This window comes from Indicator indicator, chromosome 3 (assembly GCF_027791375.1).
Source record: "Indicator indicator isolate 239-I01 chromosome 3, UM_Iind_1.1, whole genome shotgun sequence".
NCBI classification, from domain to species: Eukaryota; Metazoa; Chordata; class Aves; order Piciformes; family Indicatoridae; genus Indicator; species Indicator indicator.
The window spans coordinates 10,019,133-10,042,365 of NC_072012.1; the positions used below are offsets into that span (position 1 = coordinate 10,019,133).

The window sequence follows — 23,233 nt, forward strand, 5'->3', positions numbered from 1 at the left end:
CCAGGTGGGCATCAAGGTCTTCTCCAAAGTGACAGGACAAGGAAATGGCCTCGAGTTGCCCCAGGGGAGGTTTATGTTGGACATGAGGAACAATTTCTGCCCCTTAAGGATTGTCAGGCCTGTCCCAGGCTGGTCAGGGCAGTGGTGTGGTTCCCATTCCTGGAGGGCTTTCAAAGCCCTGGAGATGTGTTGCTGAGGGCCATGGTTTGGTGGTGCCCTGGCAGTGCTGGATCAATGGTTGGATTCCATGATCCTGGAGATCTTCTCCAACCCAAACGATTCTCTGACTCTGATGACTGGGTACTACTGCAACCCTTGGGAGCCTTTGGAGATAAGCCCAGCCAGGGCTAGAGCTGCCCAACTCTGCTGGACCCAGATCAACCCTTGTCAGAGGAGCTGTGCTGTGGGTGTACAGTGCCAGTCCTTCCTGTGTGGTGCTCAGACTGTCTCTTGTCCTCCATCATTATTTATGTTACCTTGGCACGTGGTCATGGAGGTGTTGGGTAGAAGGTTGGGCATCATGATCTCAGAAGTCTTTTCCAACCTTAATGATTCCATAATTCTCTGGTGCCTACAGAAATAGAGGGGATCCCAGAATAGATACTGCAGATCCTTCAGGAAGTCCTCTTTTGAGGTGGAAATTTCCTCACCTACACACTTGTCCAATTTGTTCTTTGGGCTGGAAGGTTTGGTGGAGGCTTTAAGGTAACACATTTGAACATGTTTTGCAGGATAAGAAGCTTGAGGAGGATCTCAGACCGGATGAAGACCGTTTTCTGAAGCTGGAGCTATTCCAGGAACTGTAACCCAAATGTTTCTCTGTCCGTGGAGAGGATTTCACATTTGAAAAGATCTTCTACTGAAGGTGAGTGTGAACATCTGCCATGTCTGTGTGAGCTCAAGAAGGACCCTATCCTCTCTGACATTGTGATATGTGTTCTTCTGTTGAGGTTCTTCTTCACAATTAGTACCTGGAGACACAAAATCTTCCAGTCTCACTGTGGTGGGGTGGGAAGGGTCCTCTGGAGGTTATTCAGTCCACCCTCCCTGCTCAAACAGGGTCACCTGAAGCAATTTGCCAAGGCTCACGATGTCCAGGCAGGTTTGGAATCTCTTCTGAGAAGGAGACTCCACTGGGCATAGAATCACAGAAATGTTTTGGTTGGAGAAGATTTTTCAGATCATTGAGTCCAGCCATTCTCTGACTCTGCCATGGCTGGTGCTAAACCATGGCCCTCTACACCACATCTACATGGCTTTGAAACCTGCAGGGATGGGGATTCAGCCACCTCTCCTAGGAGCCTGCTACACTCCATTTAAGTGAAGAAGTGTCTTCTGATGTCCAACCTAAACCTCCCCTGGGGGAACTTGAGGCCATTTCCTTTTGTCCTGTGTCTTGTTCCTTTGGAGAAGGGACCTGCTCCAGCATCTCAATGTCCTTCTTGGAGTGAGGGGCCCAAAACTGACCCCAGGATTTCAGGTGTGGCCTCACCAGTGCCCAGTCCAGGGGTACAATCCCTTCCCTGCTCCTGCTGGCCACACCATTGCTGATCCAAACCAGGATGCTGGTGGTCTTCTTGTTCACCTGGGCACATGCTGCATGCTGGCTCATCTCCACCTACTGCTGACCAAACCTCCCAGGTCCTTTCCTACCCCTTCCCAGCCACTCCACCCTCACCCGTCAGGCTTGATGGGGTTGATGTGACCCGAAAGCAGGACCCCCAGCACTTGGCCTTGGTCAACCTCTGGAGCTATTCCAATCAAGTGTATGCTGGAAGAAATCAGTCAGGTCAACTTTCAGCATTTCACAAGAGCTTCTGCACTGTCCCTTCAGCTTCTGAAGACACCCTCAAGGAAGTGAATTTGTGAGATGGGAGCAGGCATCTGAATTGCCAGCCTAGGTGACACTGTGGTGACAGAAATGCTGCTTGGCTGGAGAGTGTGTTCCTCACAAAGTGTTCTGCAGATATTTTTATCTACCTCGGCTTCCTTCTAAATTCACCAAGTGAAGAGCTGCCAGAAAGGACCTTAAATGAGGAGTGTTTGGGTGCACTCTTAACCCAAAGACAGAAATGTTCTCTACATACAGGTGGAAAAGAGACCTAAATCTTGATTCTCAAGCTTAAACCCATTATAAATCTGTCAACTAATGGGTTTTCAGAACTTCTACACTGAGAAGATGGCCTCAGGAAAGGAAAATGAATCTTCTTCCAGCACAGAGCAAGCAGGTCCCTTTTCCAACCTTCTAAACCAAAGCTAGTGAGGAGGTTGGGCAGGCATTGGAACAGAAGCTGGTGAAGGGTCTGGAGAACCCAGGGGAGGTTGAGGTTGGACATGAGGAACAATTTTTGCTGCTTGAGGTTGTCCAGGCCTGGCCCAGCCTGCCCAGGGCAATGGTGAAGCCCCCATCTCTGAAGGGGTTTTCAAAGCCATGGATATGTGGTGCTGATGGCCATGGTTTGGTGGTGCCCTGACAGTGCTGGGCTAAGGGTTGGACTCCACGACCTTGGAGGTCTTTTCCACCCTTAATGATTCCATGAGTCTCTCTCTACTTCTGGCCCAGGCTGCCCCCTGGCAGTGGTGGAGTCTTCATCCCTGGAGGTGCTTCAAAGCCATGCAGATGATGTGCTGAGGGCCATGGTCTGGTGGTGCCCTGGCAGTGCCGGGGCAAGGGTTGGATTCCATGGTCTTTGAGACCTTTCCCAACCTAAGTGATTCCATTCAGCAATTCCCATCAGCCTTTCAGTTGAGGGTGCAGAATCGAAGATACCCCACAAGGAGCCCAGATCTTTAAACACACAATAAAAAAACTGGGCTTTTGTTGTGGGTTTTTTTATTTTAGCTTTTTCAGTTGTCCAGCTCCAGTGACTGGAAAGCAGTGGCCCCTTAGTCACCTTCCTGGAGAAAAAACTGTTGTGTTCTGTGTGTTCCAAAGGATCATTCCAAAGTTCTGTCTTGGGTGTAGTTATGCAAGTGGTGGATCTGGCAGAGGACCAGGCCTGGTACTGTTTTTGGAAGCTGGAAGAAGCAAAAACAAAAATGAATGATTGGAGCAAAAATGTTCCTGCTGCTGAGGAACTGGGGATATGGGGGAGGTTAAAATAGCTGCAATCCTGAGTTCTGGAATCACATGCTGAGGGACAGAGCATCTGGGAATGCTGCACTCTGACAGCCCATATCCACTTCATCCCCCAAATCCAGCACAGTGGGGTGGGAAGGGATCTCTGGAGCTCATCCAGTCCAACCCATGCTGTTCCAGCAGGGTCACCCACAACAGGTTGCCTGAGATCACAACAGCCAGGTGGGTTTGGAAGCTCTCCAAACAAGGAGACTCCACAACCTCTCTGGGCAGCCTGCTCCAGGGCTCTACCACTCTTAAGGTAAAGCCTGCTGCCCCTTGTCCTGTCACTGGGCACCACTGACAAGAGTCTGGCCACATCATCTTGCCCCCCACCCTTTAGCTCTCACTGAACATTGAGAAGATCTCCTCTCAGGCTGCTCTTCTCCAGGCTCAAGAGCTCCTGGGCTCTCAGCCTTTCCTCTGTACACAGATGGCTCCAGGCCCCTAAGCAGCTTCCCAGCCTCTGCTGGACTCTCTCCAGTAGTTCCCAGTTTCTTTGGAACTGGGGAGTCCAGGACTGGATCCAGAACTCCAGTAGGCCTCCACAAGAGTAGAGCTGTAGGAGAACCTCTTTTGACCTGCTGGCCATGCTCTTCTTCATGCCCCCATTTGCCTTCTTAACCATCAGGGCACATTGCTGGCTCATGGTGACCTTGTTGTCTCTCAGCACTCCCATGGAGTTGTTCTCCATGGAGCTGCTTCCCAGCAGGTCACCCCTCACCTGTACTGGTGCAGGGCATTGTTCCTCTCCAGGGGCAGGACCTTTCCCTGGTTGAATTTCATGAGGTTCTTCTCCCCCAACTCTCCAGCCTGGCCAGGTCACATTGGATGGCAGCAGAACCTGATGGTGACTGGAAAACCAGAATGAGCAGAGCTCAGGGAGAGGAAGCTGAGGGTAACAAACAGGAGAAACATTGGGTGGGATGAGGATGGCTAACAAGAAGTCCAATACTCCATATTTAGCCAGAATTGTCTCAAGGGGAGAATTCTTGCTCATGCTGAAACCTCCTCTGAAAATCCTGGCCACATGCTGAGGGCTCCTGCAGTGTTCAGCAGATGCTGAGGGGTGACATCAAAGAGGATGATCTCAACTGCTCTAAGTGTGGTTGAGAGACCCTGTGTGGGCCAAGGGTCTTCAGGCACTGCTAGGGAGACTTGAAGAGGGCAAAAAGTGAGGGTGGAGCAGGAGTTGATCTCTGTTGTGCATAAGGTCACTTCGTTTATTTTTGTGTGACAAGGCTCTACCTCAGGTTGGTTTTAATTGTCATTTTTGGTTCCATCTAGTATCTCACTTGGCCACTTTGCCAAGAACTCATTCAAAATACTTTTGGATTTACTTGGAATGGTGTGGAAGGTCCACGTAAAGTGTCTGTGAGGGAGGGTGATGTTGGGGAGGGTTTGCTTTCAGCAGCCTCAAGGACTTGAGATCCAGGACATCTCAGAAGAGGAGGTGATTCCTTCAGTTCCTCTTTCTGGTTTTGAGTTCTACCCTCTGCACCAGGACAGTGAGGGGTGACTGCTAGGAATCAGCTCAACAGAGAAGGACCTGGCAGTGCTGCTAGACAAGAAGTTGCCCATGAGCCAGCAAAGTGTCCTGGTGGCCAAGAACACCAAGGGTCTCCTGGTGAGGCTTGAAGAAGAGTGTGGCCAGCAAGGTCAAGGGAGAATCTTTTCGTCCTCTACTCTGCTCGAGGGAGGCTGCGGGTGGAGAACTGGGTCCAGTTCTGGGCTCCCCTGTTCCAGAGAGACTGAGAGCTACTGGAGCGAGTCTGGTGGAGGCTGGGAAGATGCTGAAGGGCCTGGAGCATCTCTGTGAGGAGGAAAGGCTGAAAGGAGAGACCTTCTGGTGGCCTTTCAGCACATGAAAGGGTCGATGGGAAAACTGGGGAGAGACTTTTGAGCAGGGCCTGTTGTGACAGGACGAGGGCTGATGGCTGGAACACAAAGAGGGAGTTTCAGAACAGAGAGAAGATGTTCTTCACTGTGAGGGTGGTGAGACCTGTCTCAGGTTGCCCAGAGAGATGGGAGGTGCCCCAGCCCTGGAACACTCCAGGTCAGGTTGTCTGGGGCTCTGAACCATCTGCTCTAGTTGCAGTCCTTGCTGACTGCAGGAGGGTTGGACTGGATGACTGTTGAAGGTCCCTTCCAACCCAGCCCAGTCCATGAGCCTGTGATTGATCTCCGCTGCTCAGAATGATGCATACCAAAGCTTGACTCCTGGTTTTTCTCCATCACAGCCAGTTGTGTCCCATCAACATGTTCTGGAAGTTTGATTTGAACACAACATCACATGTGGACAAGCTGCTTGATAAAGAAGATGTGACACTTCACGAGCTGATGGATGAAGATGACATCTTACAGGAGTGCAAGGCTCAGAACCGCAAGCTGCTGGACTTCCTCTGCCAGCAGCACTGCATGGAGGAGCTGGTCAACCTCATCACCCATGAACCCCCCGTGGATATGGATGAGAAGGTCCGCTTCAAGTAGGTATTGGTTTGCTGGCCTTCCCCTTTTCCGCCCCTGCCTTCCCCTTTTCCGCCCCTGCCTTCCCCTTTTCCGCCCCTGCCTTCCCCTTTTCCGCCCCTGCCTTCCCCTTTTCCGCCCCTGCCTTCCCCTTTTCCGCCCCTGCCTTCCCCTTTTCCGCCCCTGCCTTCCCCTTTTCCGCCCCTGCCTTCCCCTTTTCCTCCTCCTTCTCAGTCTCTTCCTCCACCTGTTCGTTCTCAGTCTCTTCCTGCACCTCCTCCTAAATATCTCCATCTCCTGCTCCTCCATCTCCTCCTGCTCCTCTTCCTAACTTGAAGAAGATGTTCCCGGGAGTTCTCCTTTCACCTTAGTTGCTCCTCTTCTGTCCTTCCAGATACCCCAACACAGCCTGCGAACTGCTGACCTCGGACGTGCCGCAGATCAACGACAAGCTGGGAGGGGATGAAACTCTACTGAACATCCTCTACGACTTCTTGGACCGAGAGCCTCCTCTGAACCCTTTGCTTGCCAGTTTCTTCAGTAAGACAATTGGGAATCTCATTGCAAGAAAAACTGAACAGGTAGTGATTAGATTTGTCCTGCTACGTAAGCACCAATGAATTCACTGTCTGGGTTATGTGGTGGGACCTTTGCTACCCTCCTGAGATCTCCTTCTACTCTTAGAGTTGACAGGTAGCTTTCTGGGCTCTTCAAGGTTGGACTTGAAGAATAGACTTGAAGAGTGCTTGGGATTCCCCAGTTGAGGGAGGCGGTGGCTCATCAAGACACCTTTGTGTAGTTTGAGTTTCAGGTCTGCAGTAGCTAAGATGTCCCTGTGCCACAGCTAAAGCTTTGCTTTTCTTCATAAGGCATATTGATACTTCCTTTGATGGTTGTCCTCACTCCAAGAAGGACATTGAGGGGCTGGAGCAGGTCTAGAGAAGGGCAACAAAGCTGGGGAAGGGTCTGGAGTAGAAGGAGAAGAATCAGGAGAGCTTGTGAGGAGTAGCTGAGGTACCTGGGGGTCGTTGAGCCTAGAGAAAGGGAGGCTGTGGAGAGACCTTCTCACTCTCTACAGCTTCCTGTGAGGAGCTTGGAGCCATGTGGGGATTGGCCTCAAGTTGCCCCAAGGGAGGTTTAGGTTGGACATCAGAAGAGACTTCTTCACTTAAAAGGTTCTCAAAGACTGGAACAGGCTGCCCAGGGAGCTGGTGGAATCCCCATCCTTAAAGGGATTTGAAGGCTGCAGAGATGCGGTGCGGAGGACCATGGTTTAGCACCAGCCTTGGTAGAGTTTAAGAATGGTTGGACTGGATGATCTTCAAGGTCTTCTCCAACCCAAACCATTCTGTGATTGCCCAGAATCATCTAATTACCTAAGGAGTGCCTCAGTCTCATGCTTGCGATGGGGGTGTTGGAAACATGAGCCAAGTATTTAGGTCCCAACTCAAAGCTGGCTTTCTAAAGGAAGGCCATCAGAAATCCCTAGTGGAATGGAACCTTCTCCAGCTTCACCAGGTCCTCAATGCTTTTCTTCCTATGGGCATGGAGAAAAGAAAGGGCAGCTTGAAAGATCTGATTTAGTTTTACCTTGAAATGAGTCTTTCTCGCTTTTTGTGGAGAAGTTCTCACCTTCAAAGCCTTTTTGCCTCCAGGTTGGTTGCCACCATGAGGTGCAGCATAGGAAGTTCTGTGTTGCCATGACTGGGGGTTGTACCAGCATCTGATGACCTTTTTTTCTTTTTTAGGTGATTGCATTTTTAAGGAAAAAAGACAAATTTATCAGCCTGGTGCTCAAGCACATCGACACATCAGCCATGATGGACCTCTTGCTTCGTCTCATCAGCTGCGTGGAGCCCGCCACTCTACGGCAAGAAGTGCTAAATGTGAGAATCTGCTTGGGTTTGCCCTTACTAGACTGGGAATGGGAGGAAGCGAGGTTGGTTGGTTGGCTTTGTCTTAAAGATAGAAGGTTTTGGTCACTTAGTATGAGAGTGGATCCTGAAAACCATTTTTCTGAGCTCTGAAGTCACCATGTTGGTTATTTTGGGTACTTCAGCTTGTTGGTGGCTCAAGAGGCTTGAGTGAATCACTGGCAGAAGTGGCCTGGTTCAATCCCTGGCAAAAGAAGCCTGGTTTAGTCCCTGTCAGAAGAAGCTAGGTTCAGGCGCTGGCAGGGGCAGCTAGGGTCAGGCGCTGGCAGGGGCAGCTAGGGTCAGGCGCTGGCGGGGGCAGCTAGGGTCAGGCGCTGGCGGGGGCAGCTAGGGTCAGGCGCTGGCGGGGGCAGCTTGGGTCAGGCGCTGGCGGGGGCAGCTAGGGTCAGGCGCTGGCGGGGGCAGCTAGGGTCAGGCGCTGGCGGGGGCAGCTTGGGTCAGGCGCTGGCGGGGGCAGCTTGGGTCAGGCGCTGGCGGGGGCAGCTGGGTCAGCGCTGGCGGGGGCAGCTTGGGTCAGGCGCTGGCGGGGGCAGCTTGGGTCAGGCGCTGGCGGGGGCAGCTTGGGTCAGGCGCTGGCGGGGGCAGCTAGGGTCAGGCGCTGGCGGGGGCAGCTAGGGTCAGGCGCTGGCGGGGGCAGCTAGGGTCAGGCGCTGGCGGGGGCAGCTAGGGTCAGGCGCTGGCGGGGGCAGCTAGGGTCAGGCGCTGGCAGGGGCAGCTTGGGTCAGGCGCTGGCAGGGGCAGCTTGGGTCAGGCGCTGGCGGGGGCAGCTTGGGTCAGGCGCTGGCAGAAAAGGATCTTCAACTCATTTTTGCGTGTGACCACAGCTATTTGCTGGAGCTGGTTGTGCTGGAGAAAGGGAATTTGTGGTTTTCACCAGTGTTCAGAAGTTCACACCAGTGGTCTGGGATGGTAACTGAGTTTCACTCCTCGCTGTGTTGAGCCTGGGGAACAGCAAGAGCTAAAGGGTGGGGGGCAAGAGGCTGAAGCCAGACACTTTCTCAGTGGTGCCCAATGACAGGACAAGGGTAGTAGGCATCAACTGGAGCCCAGGAGTGTCCGTCAGGGGCAGCTTGTTGGCTGGTAAGGGTGGTGGAGACCTGGAGCAGACTGCCCAGAGAGGTTGTGGAGTCTCCTTGTCTGGAGGGCTTCCAAACCCACCTGGCCATTGTGACCTGGGGCAAGCTGCTGTAGTTGCCCCTGCTGGAGCAGGGGATTTGGATTGCATGATCTCCAGAAGTCCCTTCCCACCCTATCATGCTGGGATTCAGGGATTGTTTCAGTTGACATGGAGCTGGGAGTTGATCCACCTGAGAACCCTTTGCTTTATTTGTTGCCTTTGCCCAGACTTTTCTCAGCAGCTCAGGTCCTTGATTTGAGGGGAGGTTTACACGGACTGGTGTAGGGCTAAGAGTGGAGAAAGGAGCAAAAGATAACTGGATGAGCAGAGAGAAGCTGTTGTTGCCACTTTAATTATTCTTAAACTGCTTGAGAAGTCTCATTTGTGGTGGTTTTCCCCTTTCTTGATCTGCAATTGAGTACCTGCAGTCAAGAAGAAAACGTGATCATTCTTCCTTTCCATCTCATTAGGCATGACTGCTCATGGAGCTTGTTTTTGTGGTTCTGGAGAGCTGCTCCTTCAGGAAAGCCCCTTGCCAGCACATGGTGGTCCTCAATAGTTCTGTCATGAGCAGCACTAGGGCAAGGGACAATGGTTTGAAACTGAAGCAGGATAGATTTAGGTTGGACTTTAAGAGGAAGTTCTTTACAATGAGGATGGTGAGATGCTGGAACAAGTTGCCCATATACATGGTGGAGTCCCCATCCCCGGATTGAGGCTCTGAGCGACCTGCTGTAATTGGGGATGTCCCTTCTAACTGCAGGGGCTTTGGACTAGAAGACCTTTGAAGGTCCCTTCCAATGCAAACTATTTCATGGTTCCATGAAATCTGGTTCAGGATAGTCCAAGTTCAGAAGCATTAATCTCTCCAGACTGAGTTCCTATGTTGGCATCTGCAATCTCTTGCCATGGAAGGGAAACAAGCATGGCCTCCAGGGAGGGAGGAGAAAGAAAAGCAAGACTGGCCAAGAGCTTCCAAGGAACACCGGAGTAGGACCCATCTTTTTTCCCCCAGAACCTTTCTGCCTCTCTGTGAGGTCATGGAATGGTTTGGGTTGAAAGGACATTCAGAGGTTTTACACTGAGGGTGATGAGAGCCTGGTCCAGGTTGCCCAGAGAGGTGGGAGATGCCCCATCCCTGGAAACATTCCGGGTCAGGTTGTCTGGGGCTCTGAGCAACCTGCTCTAGTTGCAGATGTCCCTGTTGACTGCTGGGGGTTGGACTGGATGACCTTGAAAGGTCCCTTCAACCTGAACCAGTCTGGGATTCCATGAATTGGACAGAAGCACCACTCTCCAAGGAAGCCTCCAGATCCATCAGTAGGAATGAAGGAAATTTACCTGTGGTCCACCTTGCATCTTTCCAGCCCTGTCTTCTCCTGGTTTCTGGACTGTTAACAATTGAAAGAATTCATCAGAAGCCTCTAAGGAGGCTCCTTCCAGCAAGCTTGGCCTTCAGACACCTACATTTTGATGTCCTTGGAGAAAGCTTCCATGGTGCAGGTGGATGAGCAAAGCTGGAACCAACAGAAGGATCATGGTTGAAATCATGAATAGAGAACATACAAATGAGCTTTCCAGGGGAGATGATCTGCATGGAACCTTCTGAAACAGAAGCAGAGAGCAGGAGACAGGTCATTTTTTCCATGACTCATCTGAAGATGGTATCATTGGAGATACCTCCACAGGCTTTTTGCTTTTAATTAACATTTGGTTAATCAGTTCCAAAGCAGCTGGGGGGAACCCCTTGGTTTGATCTGAATGATTGGTTTGATTTGATGGTAGGACATCCACCACTTTGTCTGGGCTGAAGCCCCTAGCTGAAGATGCTGAGCTGGTGGGTGAAACTGGGCTGGGAGAAGCTGGAAGGTGTCATTTGCAGGTGGCATGCTTGGTTTGCATGTGGTCAGGAGATAAGTGAGATAACCAAGCAGATGAAGCTTGAGCTAGGAAGAGGAAGTAGTCTGAGGTTGACTTAGAATGAGGAGGTGGCACAACAGCAGCACGGTGGTGTCATCTCTGAGGAGCTCTTTGGTGTAAACAGCAGTGAGGCTGTAGGGTAGGAAGTGGTTGAAGAACACATGGATAATGAAGCAGGTGCTGGAGATGGGACAGTGTCCGTATTTCCCACCTCATTTCCATGCTGCTGCATGTACATGCTGATGGAAATCAACATCTCAGTGCCTCGGGGACCTTGTGTCCTACCTGTGGCTTTGGTGACGAGCTGGGAGGAAAGACTGCCCTCCTAGAAGAGCTTGTGTCATGCAAAGCTTCTCAAAGACCTTGTTTGGAGTTCTCTGATGTCAAACCAGGCTTTTCTCCCCCTTCTCTTCCCCTGCAGTGGCTCAATGAAGCCAAGATCATCCAGAGACTGGTGGAACTGATCCATTCAAGCCAGGATGAGGACGTGAGTATGGCACCTTGGAGCTTTGTGGGTCCTGTGAGGTCCAGAAGGCTCTCTTTGTGTCTTGGGCAATGCCCAGGTGGCTTAGGGAAGGAGACAATGAGGGATGATGTGTGGATGGACGTCCTGTCCTCTGGTTGCTCAATCCCAGAACATTTGATTGTGCTTTCAAGCTGCTTTGGACTTTTTACCACCGGTTTCACCAGAGCAGAGCAGACTAGAGGGGCAGAGACACCTCTCTCCATCTGCTGGCCACTCTGCTTCTGATGCAGCCCAAGATGCCATTTGCCTTCTGGGCTGCAGGTACCCATTGGTGGTTCATGTTCAGCTTCTCACCCACCACCAAGTCCTTCTCCACAGGGCTGTTCTCCAGCCCTTCATCCTCCACCCTTGCACTTGGTCTGGTTGAACCTCATGAGGTTCTCCTGAGCCCACTTCTCCACCTTGTCCACTTCCCTCAGCCATGCCATCCTCGCCACTCATCTTGATCCTTCTGTCCATGTCAGTGATGAAGATGTTGACCAGCACTGGTCCCAGTATGGACCCCTGAGGGACAGCACTTGTCACCCATCTCCATCTGGACCAGTTGACCACTGTCCTTTGCATACGACCATCCAACCAATTCCTTATCCACTGAACAGCCCACCCATCAAATCTGTCTCTCTGCAGTGTAGAGAGGAGGGTGTTGTGGTGAATCATCTTGAGAACTTCTGGGTTGTTGGCTTTCTTGCCTTCTCAGCAACATTAAATTTTCGCTGAGGGCCAGAACAAGCCAAGCAGTGGGGTTAGCACTGAAATATCTTCTTCTCTCCTCCTTCACAGAGGCAATCCAATGCTTCCCAGACCCTGTGTGACATCATCAGGTTGAGCAGAGACCAGAGCAATCAGCTGCAGGAGATGCCTGAGCCTGATCCACTTCTCACAGCACTGGAATCGTAAGTACTGGTGGGACTGGTTCTGAAGACATTGCCGCTGATGTTGCCAGCCACTGCCACCTCTGAGGCACAACCACTGCCTGTCCACCTTTGCTTAACTTGACTTTTGGGTCACACATTTAAAACACAATCCTAGAACCAGTAAGGTTGGAAAAGTCCAACCATCAACCCAAGACCACCATGGCCACTAAACCATGTTCCAAAAGAGCTGTGGCTGCATGTTTGTGAAGACCTCCAGCTTTGGTGACTCCACCATGTTCCTGGGAAGCATGCTCCAATTCCTGACCGGTCTTGCAGTAAAGAAATTGTTCCTTATGTCCAACCTAAACCTCCCCTGGCCTGAGTTCAGAGAAGGGCAATGAAGCTGGGGAAGGGTCTCAAGAAGAAGGAGGGTCTGGAGAACTTGTGAGGAGCAGCTGAGGAGAATGGGCTTGTTAAGGCTGGACAAAAAGAGGCTGAGAGGAGACCTTCTGGCTCTCTGCAACTCCCTTTGAAGAGGTTTGAGCCAGGTGGGGGTAGGTCTCTTCTCCCAAGGAACAACAGGACAAGAGGAAATGGCCTCAAATTGCCCCAGTGGAGGTTTAGATTGGACATGAGGAACAATTTCTGCCTCTTGAGAGTTGTCCAGGCCTGGCCCAGGGCAGTGGTGGAGTCCCCATCCTTGGAGGGCTTTCACAGCCCTGGAGATGTGGTGCTGAGGGCCATGGTTTGGTGGTGCCCTGGCAATGCTGGGTTAAGGGTTGGACTTGATGGTCTTCAGAGTCTTTCCAACCAAACCCATTCTGTGATTCCATGAGTCTACTGAGCAGGACCTCACACGCCTGGCAGCACTGAGGGACAATCTCCCTGCAGTACTGCCTCTCAGTCCTTCAACCTTCCAAACTCTGGGTCCTCCAAGAAGTTCTGAACAGGTGGGGACTCTGCAGGGAGTCAGGACTCAAAAACCCCATGTGGACATAGCCCTCTGGGGCAGGGTTTAATGGCCATGGTGGTGTTGGGTCAGCAGTTGCACTCAATGATCTCAAGCTTCTTTTCCAACCAAAATGATTCTGTGATTCTATGAAAAGTGATTTTGTTGGTCCCACTTCTTGCTCTGCTGAACATCCCACAGCTTATGGTTTCCCTTGGCCCATTCTTCTGAGCAGTTTTGATCTTTGGATCATTTTTTCTAATCCCTGACACCAAAACAGGTTGCCCAGGGAGGCTGTGGATGCTCCCTCCCTGGAGGTGTTCAAGCCCAGGTTGGATGGGACCTTGAGCAACCTGGTCTAGGGGAGGTGTCCCTGCCCATGGGACCCAGGGGGTTGGAACTGGATATCTTGGAAGGTCCCTTCCAACCCAACCCTTTCCATGATTCTATAAATTCATGCTCAGCTGGTGCAAGGAGAAACCACAACCAAGGTTCTGAATTCAAGATCACGTCTCAGTTTGCAACGACTCTGGGTAAACCTCAATACATTTAATCACCACCAACCACTTCTCATGGTCCTGCCCCCACTTCTTCTGCTGATGGAGTGGTGTTTAGATGTTCCTCATGCATGTTATTTCATCCCCTGCATTATTCATGGGTTTCACATTTTTCTGTCATCTTTTATTTATAAAAATGGAGATGAGATTGTGGCCAAGGGCAGAGAAGAGGGAAAACCAGGCTGTGAAGTTGCATTTGGAGATTGGGAGTTGCAAGGACCAGAAGTGCACTCTGGCACAAGGTCCAGAGTGCTGGGCTTTGGAGAAGGTTCACTGACAGCCCCAGAAGGAGCACAGGGAAAGAAGTGGGACAGAGAGGTGGAACTACGCACTGCCCATGAGCTAGAAACGTGACCTCATGGCCAAGAAGGCCAATGGTGTCCTGGGGGCATGAAGAAGAGTGAGGCCAGCAGGTTGAGGGAGGTTCTTCTCCCCCTCTACTTGGTGCTAGTGAGGCTACAGCTGGAGTCCTAGGTCTGGTTCTGGGCCCTTCAATTCTAGGGAGACTGGGAGCTACTGGAGAGAGTCCAGTGGAAGCTGGGAAGCTGCTGAGGGGCCTGGAGTATCTCTGTGAGGAGGAAAGGCTGAGAGCCCTGGGGCTGAGAAGAGCAGCCTGAGGGGGGATCTGAGCAATGCTCAGCGAGATCTAAAGGATGGAGGGGCAAGAGGATGTGGCCAGACTCTTGTCCGTGGTGCACAGTGACAGGACAAAGGGCAACAGGCACCAGCTGGATCCCAGGTGGTTCCATGGATCCAGCCTGGCTAGATCCCTCTGTAGAGCCTCCTACTCTCCAACAGATCAATATCCTCCCCAACCTGGTGTTGTCTGCAAACTTCCTAGCTTCACATAAGTTGCTAAGTTATCTTGACTGAGCTGGCAGTTGGGTTGTCTTCCAGTGTCTAACTCAGAATTCTATCCTGTTGGTAAAGCAGGGCATCAGTTTGGTTTGGGGTCTGGATGTCTAAAACCATCTCCTGCCTTAGTCGTGAGTAAACAAGTTCCAAAACCTGGTGTAGACTTAATCTTGTCATAAACCACTGACTGGTTTGGGTTGGGAGGGGCTTTAAAGACCATCTTGTCCAATCCTTCTTCCATGAGCAGGGACATCTTCATCTAGACCAGGTTGCTCAAGGCCTCATCCATCCTGGCCTTGCTGTGAATTATCTGAACCTTTCTAGGAGAACATCTTCTTTCTCTCCCAATAATCAAGAAAGCTGCCTTTTTTTTTTTTCCCTCCCAGAAGACCCAAAATTGGGTAGCTTGTGATGAAAACAACTGTCCAATGCTTCTCCTTCTACCCCTGCTGATGTGTGTGTGTCTATCCACAGGCAGGAGTGTGTGGAGCAGCTCCTGAAGAACATGTTTGATGGAGAACAGACTGAAAATTGCATCGTGAATGGAACCCAGGTTCTTCTGACGTTGCTGGAAACGAGGCGCTCTGGGTGAGCTTTGAAGACCTTGAGCAGCTCCAGTCTAGGTCTAGCTGTGGGGGGAAAAAAGGACATTTGGGGGCTCCAGAAACGAGCAAGCTGGTTGGGGTTTTGATGCAGTAGGTGCACCTCGTGGTTGGTGAGCCACTTGGCAACTGGGTCTTCAGTGGGCTCTTCTGGTTCTGTTGCATGTCTGAGAGCAGAGATCTAGCAGAATGTGTGCAGAGTGGAGTAAGAGGTGGTCTGTCAGCATGGTCTGTGTGATGCAGATCCATGACTCTAGACATGATCTGCTCATTTTACTGCTTTTCATGGAGCTAAAGGAGAGAAAAGGCAAAAGAGAGTTGTGGGGAGGAAGGGAGAACCATAGGACCACCTGTCCTGCTACTTGGCCCATGCTGAAGGAGAAGCTGAGGCACCTGAGACTGTTGTGATGGATCAAAGAATCATGGAATCAGGGACCTTTGGAGGTCATCTGGTCCAACCCCCTTGCAGTCAGCAGGGACATCTGCAACTAGAGCAGGTTGCTCTGAGGCCCAACCAACCTGACTTGGAATGGTTGCAGAGATGGGGCATCTCCCACCTCTCTGGCAATGTGGGCCAGATGCTCACCACCCTCAAGGTGAAGAGCATCATCCTCTCTTCAGTCTAAAGCTCCCTCTTTTGGTTCAAACCATCACCCCTTGTCCTGTCACAACAGGCCCTCAAAAGTCTGTCCCCAGCTTTCTTTGGAAGAGAAAACCTCCGAAGGAGAAAATGAGGAGTGAAGGAGCTAATGGAAGATTAGGAAGAGCTGCTGGAGAGAAGGACAGAAGGTGACACTGGGCAGACAAGTTGCTAGTCAGAAAATCATGTGTAGAGTTAGAACTGAAGCATGGAGATCGTAGAATCATTAAGGTTGGAAAATACCTCTAAGATCATCAGGTCCAACCTTCTATTCAAGACCTTCATGACCACTAGACCATGTCCCCAAGTGTCACATCTACTTGTTGAAGACCTTGCCAGTGAAGGTTGGGATTGCTGAAGGTGGTCACCAGGCAATGTAGGCAACATTCTGGGTTTGGAGCAGAGTGGCTGGAATTTGCCTGGTGGAAAAGGACCTAGGGGCATTGGTGACAGCAACTGGAGATGAGCCATGGGTTGTCCAGGTTGACCAAGAAAGCCACCACCATCCTAGCTTGGATCAGCATTGGTGTGGCCAACAAGAGCAGGGCAGTGGTTGTCCCCCTAGATAGGGCCGTGGTGAGGCCACACCTGCAATCCTGGGTTCTGTTTTGGGCCTCTCACTCCAAGAACAACATCGAGGGGCTGGAGCACATTCAGAGAAGGGCAACAAAGCTGGGGAAGGGTCTGGAGAAGAAGGGTGTGGAGAGCTTGAGGAGCATGGGGTTGTTGAGCTTGGAGAAAAGGAGGCTGAGGGGAGACCTGCTGGCTCTCTACAACTCCCTGAAAGGAGCTTGGAGCTGGGTGGGCATCAAGGTCTTCACCCAAGTGACAAGACAGGAGGAAATGGCCTCAAGTTGCTCCAGGGGAAGTTGAGGTTGGACATGAGGAACAATTTCTGCTCCTTGAGGGTTGTCCAGACCTGGCCCATGTTGCCCAGGGCAGTGGTGGAGCCCCCATCCCTGGAGGTGTTCAAGAAATATGTAGACATGGTACTTTGGGACGTGGTTTAATGGCCATGGTGGTGCTGGGTTGAAGGTTGGACTTGATCTTAGAGGGCTTTTCCATCCTTGTATAACTAGCTTCAGGAGCTGGAACTGGTCATTTTTTCCTACTCATAGACTATGACACTGAAGAACTTTTGATGATTTTGTCAACTGTGCTCTTGTGCTTCTCTCCCTCACAGGGTGGAAGGGCTGATGGACTCATACACTCAGGGATTTGAAAGGTCTTACACTGTCAATAGCAGCATCCTCCATGGGATTGAACCAAGGCTAAAGGATTTCCACCAGCTGCTGCTCAGCCCTCCCAAGGTAGGACATCCCAGCCTTTCTCAGCAGCTTCTGACCTGTTTCCATGGTTTCCCTGTCCTTGCTCACTGCTGAAAGTGCCATTTGCTGGAACAGGCAAACAACCTGTGGAGGAACAGTCGTGCTTCATCATGGAAGAGCTTAGGGACTGGGCAGGAGCAGCATTGGAAGCCATTGTGTTTCAGTAACCCCCAGGAGTAGAGAGAGACTCATGGAATCATTAAGGGTGGAAAAGACCTCCAAGGTCGTGGAGTCCAACCCTTAGCCCAGCACTGTCAGGGCACCACCAAACCATGGCCATCAGCACCACATATCCATGGCTTTGAAAACCCCTTCAGAGATGGGGGCTTCACCATTGCCCTGGGCAGGCTGGGCCAGGCCTGGACAACCTCAAGCAGCAAAAATTGTTCCTCATGTCCAACCTCAACCTCCCCTGGTGCAACTTGAGGCCATTTCCTCTTGTTTTGTCCCTTGTTCCTTGGGAGAAGAGACCAACCCCACCTGGCTTCAAGCCCCTTCCAGGGAGTTTTAAAGAGCCAGAAGGTCTCACCTCCTTCTCTCCAGGTCCCTCATCTGTTCCTCACAAGTTCTCCAGACCCTTCCCCAGCTTTGTTCACAGGATCACAGAATGTTAGGGGTTGGAAGGGACCTCCAGAAATTATTTGGTCCAACCCCCCTGCCAGAACAGACCCTGGGGCAGGCCACACAGGAACAAGTCCAGGCTGACTTTGAAAGTTTCCAGAGAAGGAGACTTTTTGCACTTCTCTGGATCTGCTCCAACCCCTCAATGTCCTTCTTGGAGTGAGGGGCCCAAAACTAACCCCAGGATTCCAGGTGTGGCTTCACCAGTGCCCAGGGGAACAATCACTTAGAAACATAGAACTGTTGAGATGGGAAGAGACCTTTGAGATCATCAAGTCCAGCTGCTGACCTTGACCTCACAATCCCACCGCTAGTGCTTAGCTACTACCAAGTTGTGGCTTGTGTGAAGATGGTGAAGAGGTGAAGAGAAAGGAAATTCTAATTAGAGGACAGTTTTAGTTTAATCTTCAGGTTTGAAAGTCTGTGCCTCTTCATGGTTGCAGGACAGCTTGTGTGGTGACATGGTTTAGATTCACATCCAGAGGGCATTGATGGAGTGAACTGGTGGTGTTTAGTCAAGTGATTGGCCTGAATTGTGTGAGAGGACATGAAGAAAAATTTCTTGACTGCATGAGTGGTCAGGCTGCCCAGGCAGGTGGTGCAGTCATCATCCCTGAAGGTGTTCAAGAAACATGTGGACCTGGCATTTCAGGACATGGTTTAATGGCCATTGTGGTGTTGGGTTGGTGGTTGCACTTGATGTTCTCATGGTTTAGTGGACATGGTGGTGTTGGGTTGGTGGTTGGACTTGATGTTCTCATGGTTTAGTGGACATGGTGGTGCTGGGTTGGTGGTTGGACTTGATGACCTCATGGTTTAGTGGACATGGTGGTGCTGGGTGGATGGTTGGACTTGATGTTCTCATGGTTTAGTGGACATGGTGGTGTTGGGTTGGTGGTTGGACTTGATGTTCTCATGGTTTAGTGGACATGGTGGTGCTGGGTTGGTGGTTGGACTTGATGTTCTCATGGTTTAGTGGACATGGTGGTGCTGGGTTGATGGTTGGACTTGATGACCTCGTGGTTTAGTGGACATGGTGGCGTTGGGTTGGTGGTTGGACTTGATGTTCTCATGGTTTAGTGGACATGGTGGCGCTGGATTGGTGGTTGGACTTGATGTTCTCATGGTTTAGTGGACATGGTGGTGCTGGGCTGGTGGTTGGACTTGATGTTCTCATGGTTTAGTGGACATGGTGGTGCTGGGTGGATGGTTGGACTTGATGTTCTCATGGTTTAGTGGACATGGTGGTGCTGGGTGGATGGTTGGACTTGATGTTCTCATGGTTTAGTGGGCATGGTGGCGTTGGGTTGGTGGTTGGACTTGATGTTCTCATGGTTTAGTGGACAAGGTGGTGTTGGGTTGGTGGTTGGAGTTGATGTTCTCATGGTTTAGTGGGCATGGTGGTGTTGGGTTGGTGGTTGGACTTGATGTTCTCATGGTTTAGTGGACATGGCGGTGTTGGGTTGGTGGTTGGACTTGATGTTCTCATGGTTTAGTGGACAAGGTGGTGTTGGGTTGGTGGTTGGACTTGATGTTCTCATGGTTTAGTGGACAAGGTGGTGTTGGGTTGGTGGTTGGACTTGATGTTCTCATGGTTTAGTGGACATGGTGGTGCTGTGTTGATGCTTGGACTTGATGTTCTCATGGTTTAGTGGACAAGGTGGTGCTGTGTTGATGCTTGGACTTGATGTTCTCATGGTTTAGTGGACAAGGTGGTGTTGGGTTGGTGGTTGGACTTGATGTTCTCATGGTTTAGTGGACAAGGTGGTGTTGGGTTGGTGGTTGGACTTGATGTTCTCATGGTTTAGTGGACAAGGTGGTGTTGGGTTGGTGGTTGGACTTGATGTTCTCATGGTTTAGTGGACAAGGTGGTGTTGGGTTGGTGGTTGGACTTGATGTTCTCATGGTTTAGTGGACAAGGTGGTGTTGGGTTGGTGGTTGGACTTGATGTTCTCATGGTTTAGTGGACAGGTGGTGTTGGGTTGGTGGTTGGACTTGATGTTCTCATGGTTTAGTGGACAAGGTGGTGTTGGGTTGGTGGTTGGACTTGATGTTCTCGTGGTTTAGTGGACATGGTGGCGTTGGGTTGGTGGTTGGACTTGATGTTCTCATGGTTTAGTGGACATGGTGGCGTTGGGTTGGTGGTTGGACTTGATGTTCTCATGGTTTAGTGGACAAGGTGGCGTTGGGTTGGTGGTTGGACTTGATGTTCTCATGGTTTAGTGGACATGGTGGCGCTGGATTGGTGGTTGGACTTGATGTTCTCATGGTTTAGTGGACATGGTGGTGCTGGGCTGGTGGTTGGACTTGATGTTCTCATGGTTTAGTGGACATGGTGGTGCTGGGTGGATGGTTGGACTTGATGTTCTCATGGTTTAGTGGGCATGGTGGCGTTGGGTTGGTGGTTGGACTTGATGTTCTCATGGTTTAGTGGACAAGGTGGTGTTGGGTTGGTGGTTGGAGTTGATGTTCTCATGGTTTAGTGGGCATGGTGGTGTTGGGTTGGTGGTTGGACTTGATGTTCTCATGGTTTAGTGGACATGGCGGTGTTGGGTTGGTGGTTGGACTTGATGTTCTCATGGTTTAGTGGACATGGTGGTGCTGTGTTGATGCTTGGACTTGATGTTCTCATGGTTTAGTGGACAAGGTGGTGCTGTGTTGATGCTTGGACTTGATGTTCTCATGGTTTAGTGGACAAGGTGGTGTTGGGTTGGTGGTTGGACTTGATGTTCTCATGGTTTAGTGGACAAGGTGGTGTTGGGTTGGTGGTTGGACTTGATGTTCTCATGGTTTAGTGGACAAGGTGGTGCTGTGTTGATGCTTGGACTTGATGTTCTCATGGTTTAGTGGACAAGGTGGTGTTGGGTTGGTGGTTGGACTTGATGTTCTCATGGTTTAGTGGACAAGGTGGTGTTGGGTTGGTGGTTGGACTTGATGTTCTCATGGTTTAGTGGACAAGGTGGTGTTGGGTTGGTGGTTGGACTTGATGTTCTCATGGTTTAGTGGACATGGTGGTGTTGGGTTGGTGGTTGGACTTGATGTTCTCATGGTTTAGTGGACAAGGTGGTGTTGGGTTGGTGGTTGGACTTGATGTTCTCATGGTTTAGTGGACAAGGTGGTGTTGGGTTGGTGGTTGGACTTGATGTTCTCATGGTTTAGTGGACAAGGTGGTGTTGGGTTGGTGGTTGGACTTGATGTTCTCATGGTTTAGTGGACAAGGTGGTGTTGGGTTGGTGGTTGGACTTGATGTTCTCATGGTTTAGTGGACAAGGTGGTGTTGGGTTGGTGGTTGGACTTGATGTTCTCATGGTTTAGTGGACAAGGTGGTGTTGGGTTGGTGGTTGGACTTGATGTTCTCATGGTTTAGTGGACAAGGTGGTGTTGGGTTGGTGGTTGGACTTGATGTTCTCATGGTTTAGTGGACATGGCGGTGTTGGGTTGGTGGTTGGACTTGATGTTCTCATGGTTTAGTGGACATGGTGGTGTTGGGTTGGTGGTTGGACTTGATGTTCTCATGGTTTAGTGGACATGGTGGTGTTGGGTTGGTGGTTGGACTTGATGTTCTCATGGTTTAGTGGACATGGTGGTGTTGGGTTGGTGGTTGGACTTGATGTTCTCATGGTTTAGTGGACATGGTGGTGTTGGGTTGGTGGTTGGACTTGATGTTCTCATGGTTTAGTGGACATGGTGAGTGGTGTTGGGTTGGTGGTTGGACTTGATGTTCTCATGGTTTAGTGGACATGGTGGTGTTGGGTTGATGGTTGGACTTGATGTTCTCATGGTTTAGTGGACATGGTGAGTGGTGTTAGGTTAATGGTTGGACTCTGTGATCTTCAAGATCTTTTCCAACTCAAACCATTCCGTGATTCTATGACTGTGACACTTGAGGAGCTGGTGTTCCTGGTTGAGGTGCTCATCACCATCTGTTCCTCTGGCAGAAGACAGCAATCCTCACCACGATTGGTGTCCTGGAGGAGCCTCTGGGCAACGCTCGTCTCCACGGCTCTCGTCTGATCGCTGCTCTGCTCCACACCAACACTCCCAGTATTAACCAGGAACTATGCAGACTCAGTACCATGGATTTGTTACTTGTGAGTAAACCAGTTTGATACTGGGAATGGGGACAGGGGGGAGAACTTGACGCTGGGAATGTGTTTACTTTCCCAAAGTGGTTTGGTTCTTCTGAGCCAATATCTTCATTATCTTTCTGATCTGAGGTTAGGAACCTCAGAAGAAGTTCCTTCTCCAACCTCAGAAAAGGTTTTGTGAGGCACACACAGCTGCTCGGTGTTAGAGCTGAACCTCAGCTTCACCTCTCTGGTGGCACTGGTGTAGTGATGTGTGTGACCAGTCTGGTCATGGAGAAGGCTTGGGTGTGTTGTGTGTATCACAGAAACTCAGCATCCCAGCAGGGTTGTGTGGGAAGGAACCTCTGGAGATCATGCAATCCAAGCCCCCTGCTCAAGCAGGGTCACCCACCGCAGCTTGTCCAGGATCATGGCCAGGTGGGTTTGGAAGCTCTCAAAACAGAGACTCCACAACCTCCCTGGGCATCCTACTCCAGGGCTCTACCTCCATTGCAACAGAGAAGTTTCTCCTCATCTACAGATGGAACCTTCTGGGTTCCAGTTGGTGCCCATTGCCCTTTGTCTTGTCACTGTGAATCGCTGACAAGAGTCTGGCCACATCCTCTTGCCCCCCACCCTTCAGCTCTTGCTGAGCATTGCTCAGATCCCCTCTCAGGCTGCTCTTCTTCAGTCTCAACAGCCCCAGGGCTCTCAGCCTTTCCTCTTCACAGAGATGCTCCAGGACCCTCAGCAGCTTCCCAGCCTCCACTAGACACTCTCCAGTAGTTCCCAGTCTCTGTTGAACTGGGGATCCCAGAACTGGACTCAGTTCTCCAGCTGTGGCCTCAACAGGGCAGAGTTAGAGGGGCTTCTTCCTCCTCAGAGGCAGGACCCTACGCTTGCTCTGGTTGAGCTTCATGAGTTCCTCTCCCCAGCTCTCCAGCCTGGCCAGGTCTCTCTCACTGGCAATAGCCTTTCAGGGTGTCAGCGACTCCTCCTGGTTTAGCAAACTGCCGAGGGTCCAGAACATCCCTTTATTGTGGTCAGTGCTGAAGGTGCTGACCATGACTGGACCCAGTCCTGACCCTTGTGGAGGACATCAGAGCAGAGCATACACAGCAGGTCCAACTAGAAGTGGACACTAAGGCACAGAAATAAAATTGCTTTGGTGAAATTTATGATTAAAGACCAAGTTGAGCAACTTTCTTGAGTGTTTTCAGCCTTGGTGCATGTATCCCATCTCTGGTGGTACCATCATTTGTTGGATCAGAATGAGAAGATCTATCTAGAGTGAATTCTTTGATCTCTTCTTTTTCTTCCCCTCCCCAGGACTTATTTTTCAAATACACATGGAATAATTTTTTGCATTTCCAAGTGGAGTTGTCAATAGCAGCCATCCTCTCCCACTCTGTGCAAGAGGCAAAGCCAATGACAAACAACCTGGAGAGCAAAGAAGAGGTGCTGAATGGAAATGTGACCACAGAGAACCCTGCAACTCCAGAACCCACCCCTGAGAACATCATGGTTACTCATGTAAGTGGGGAGCTCACCTGAGAAGTTCAGACTCATTGGTTCATTGACCACAAAATGCTTTGGGGAGTTCTCGGTGGAGCTTATTTCAAGTCATAGAATCACAGAATGGTTTGGGTTGGATTGGACCATGGGCAGGGACACCTTCC

General features: G+C 50.9%; 1 protein-coding gene across 1 annotated transcript in view; it reads left to right on the forward strand.

The window, feature by feature from the left end:
• The first annotated feature begins 768 nt into the window (after positions 1 to 768).
• The window catches only part of PPP6R2 (protein phosphatase 6 regulatory subunit 2), a 55,835-nt gene continuing 33,370 nt past the window's right edge, over positions 769 to 23,233 (forward strand). The window contains exons 1-10 of the mRNA XM_054399635.1: positions 769 to 865; positions 5,359 to 5,604; positions 5,979 to 6,165; positions 7,333 to 7,470; positions 10,977 to 11,042; positions 11,862 to 11,974; positions 14,771 to 14,884; positions 16,722 to 16,848; positions 21,426 to 21,578; positions 22,884 to 23,087. Of these exons, the coding sequence (XP_054255610.1) occupies positions 5,378 to 5,604; positions 5,979 to 6,165; positions 7,333 to 7,470; positions 10,977 to 11,042; positions 11,862 to 11,974; positions 14,771 to 14,884; positions 16,722 to 16,848; positions 21,426 to 21,578; positions 22,884 to 23,087 (1,329 nt within the window). The 5' untranslated portion in view covers positions 769 to 865; positions 5,359 to 5,377. The remainder of the gene's footprint in view (positions 866 to 5,358; positions 5,605 to 5,978; positions 6,166 to 7,332; positions 7,471 to 10,976; positions 11,043 to 11,861; positions 11,975 to 14,770; positions 14,885 to 16,721; positions 16,849 to 21,425; positions 21,579 to 22,883; positions 23,088 to 23,233) is intronic.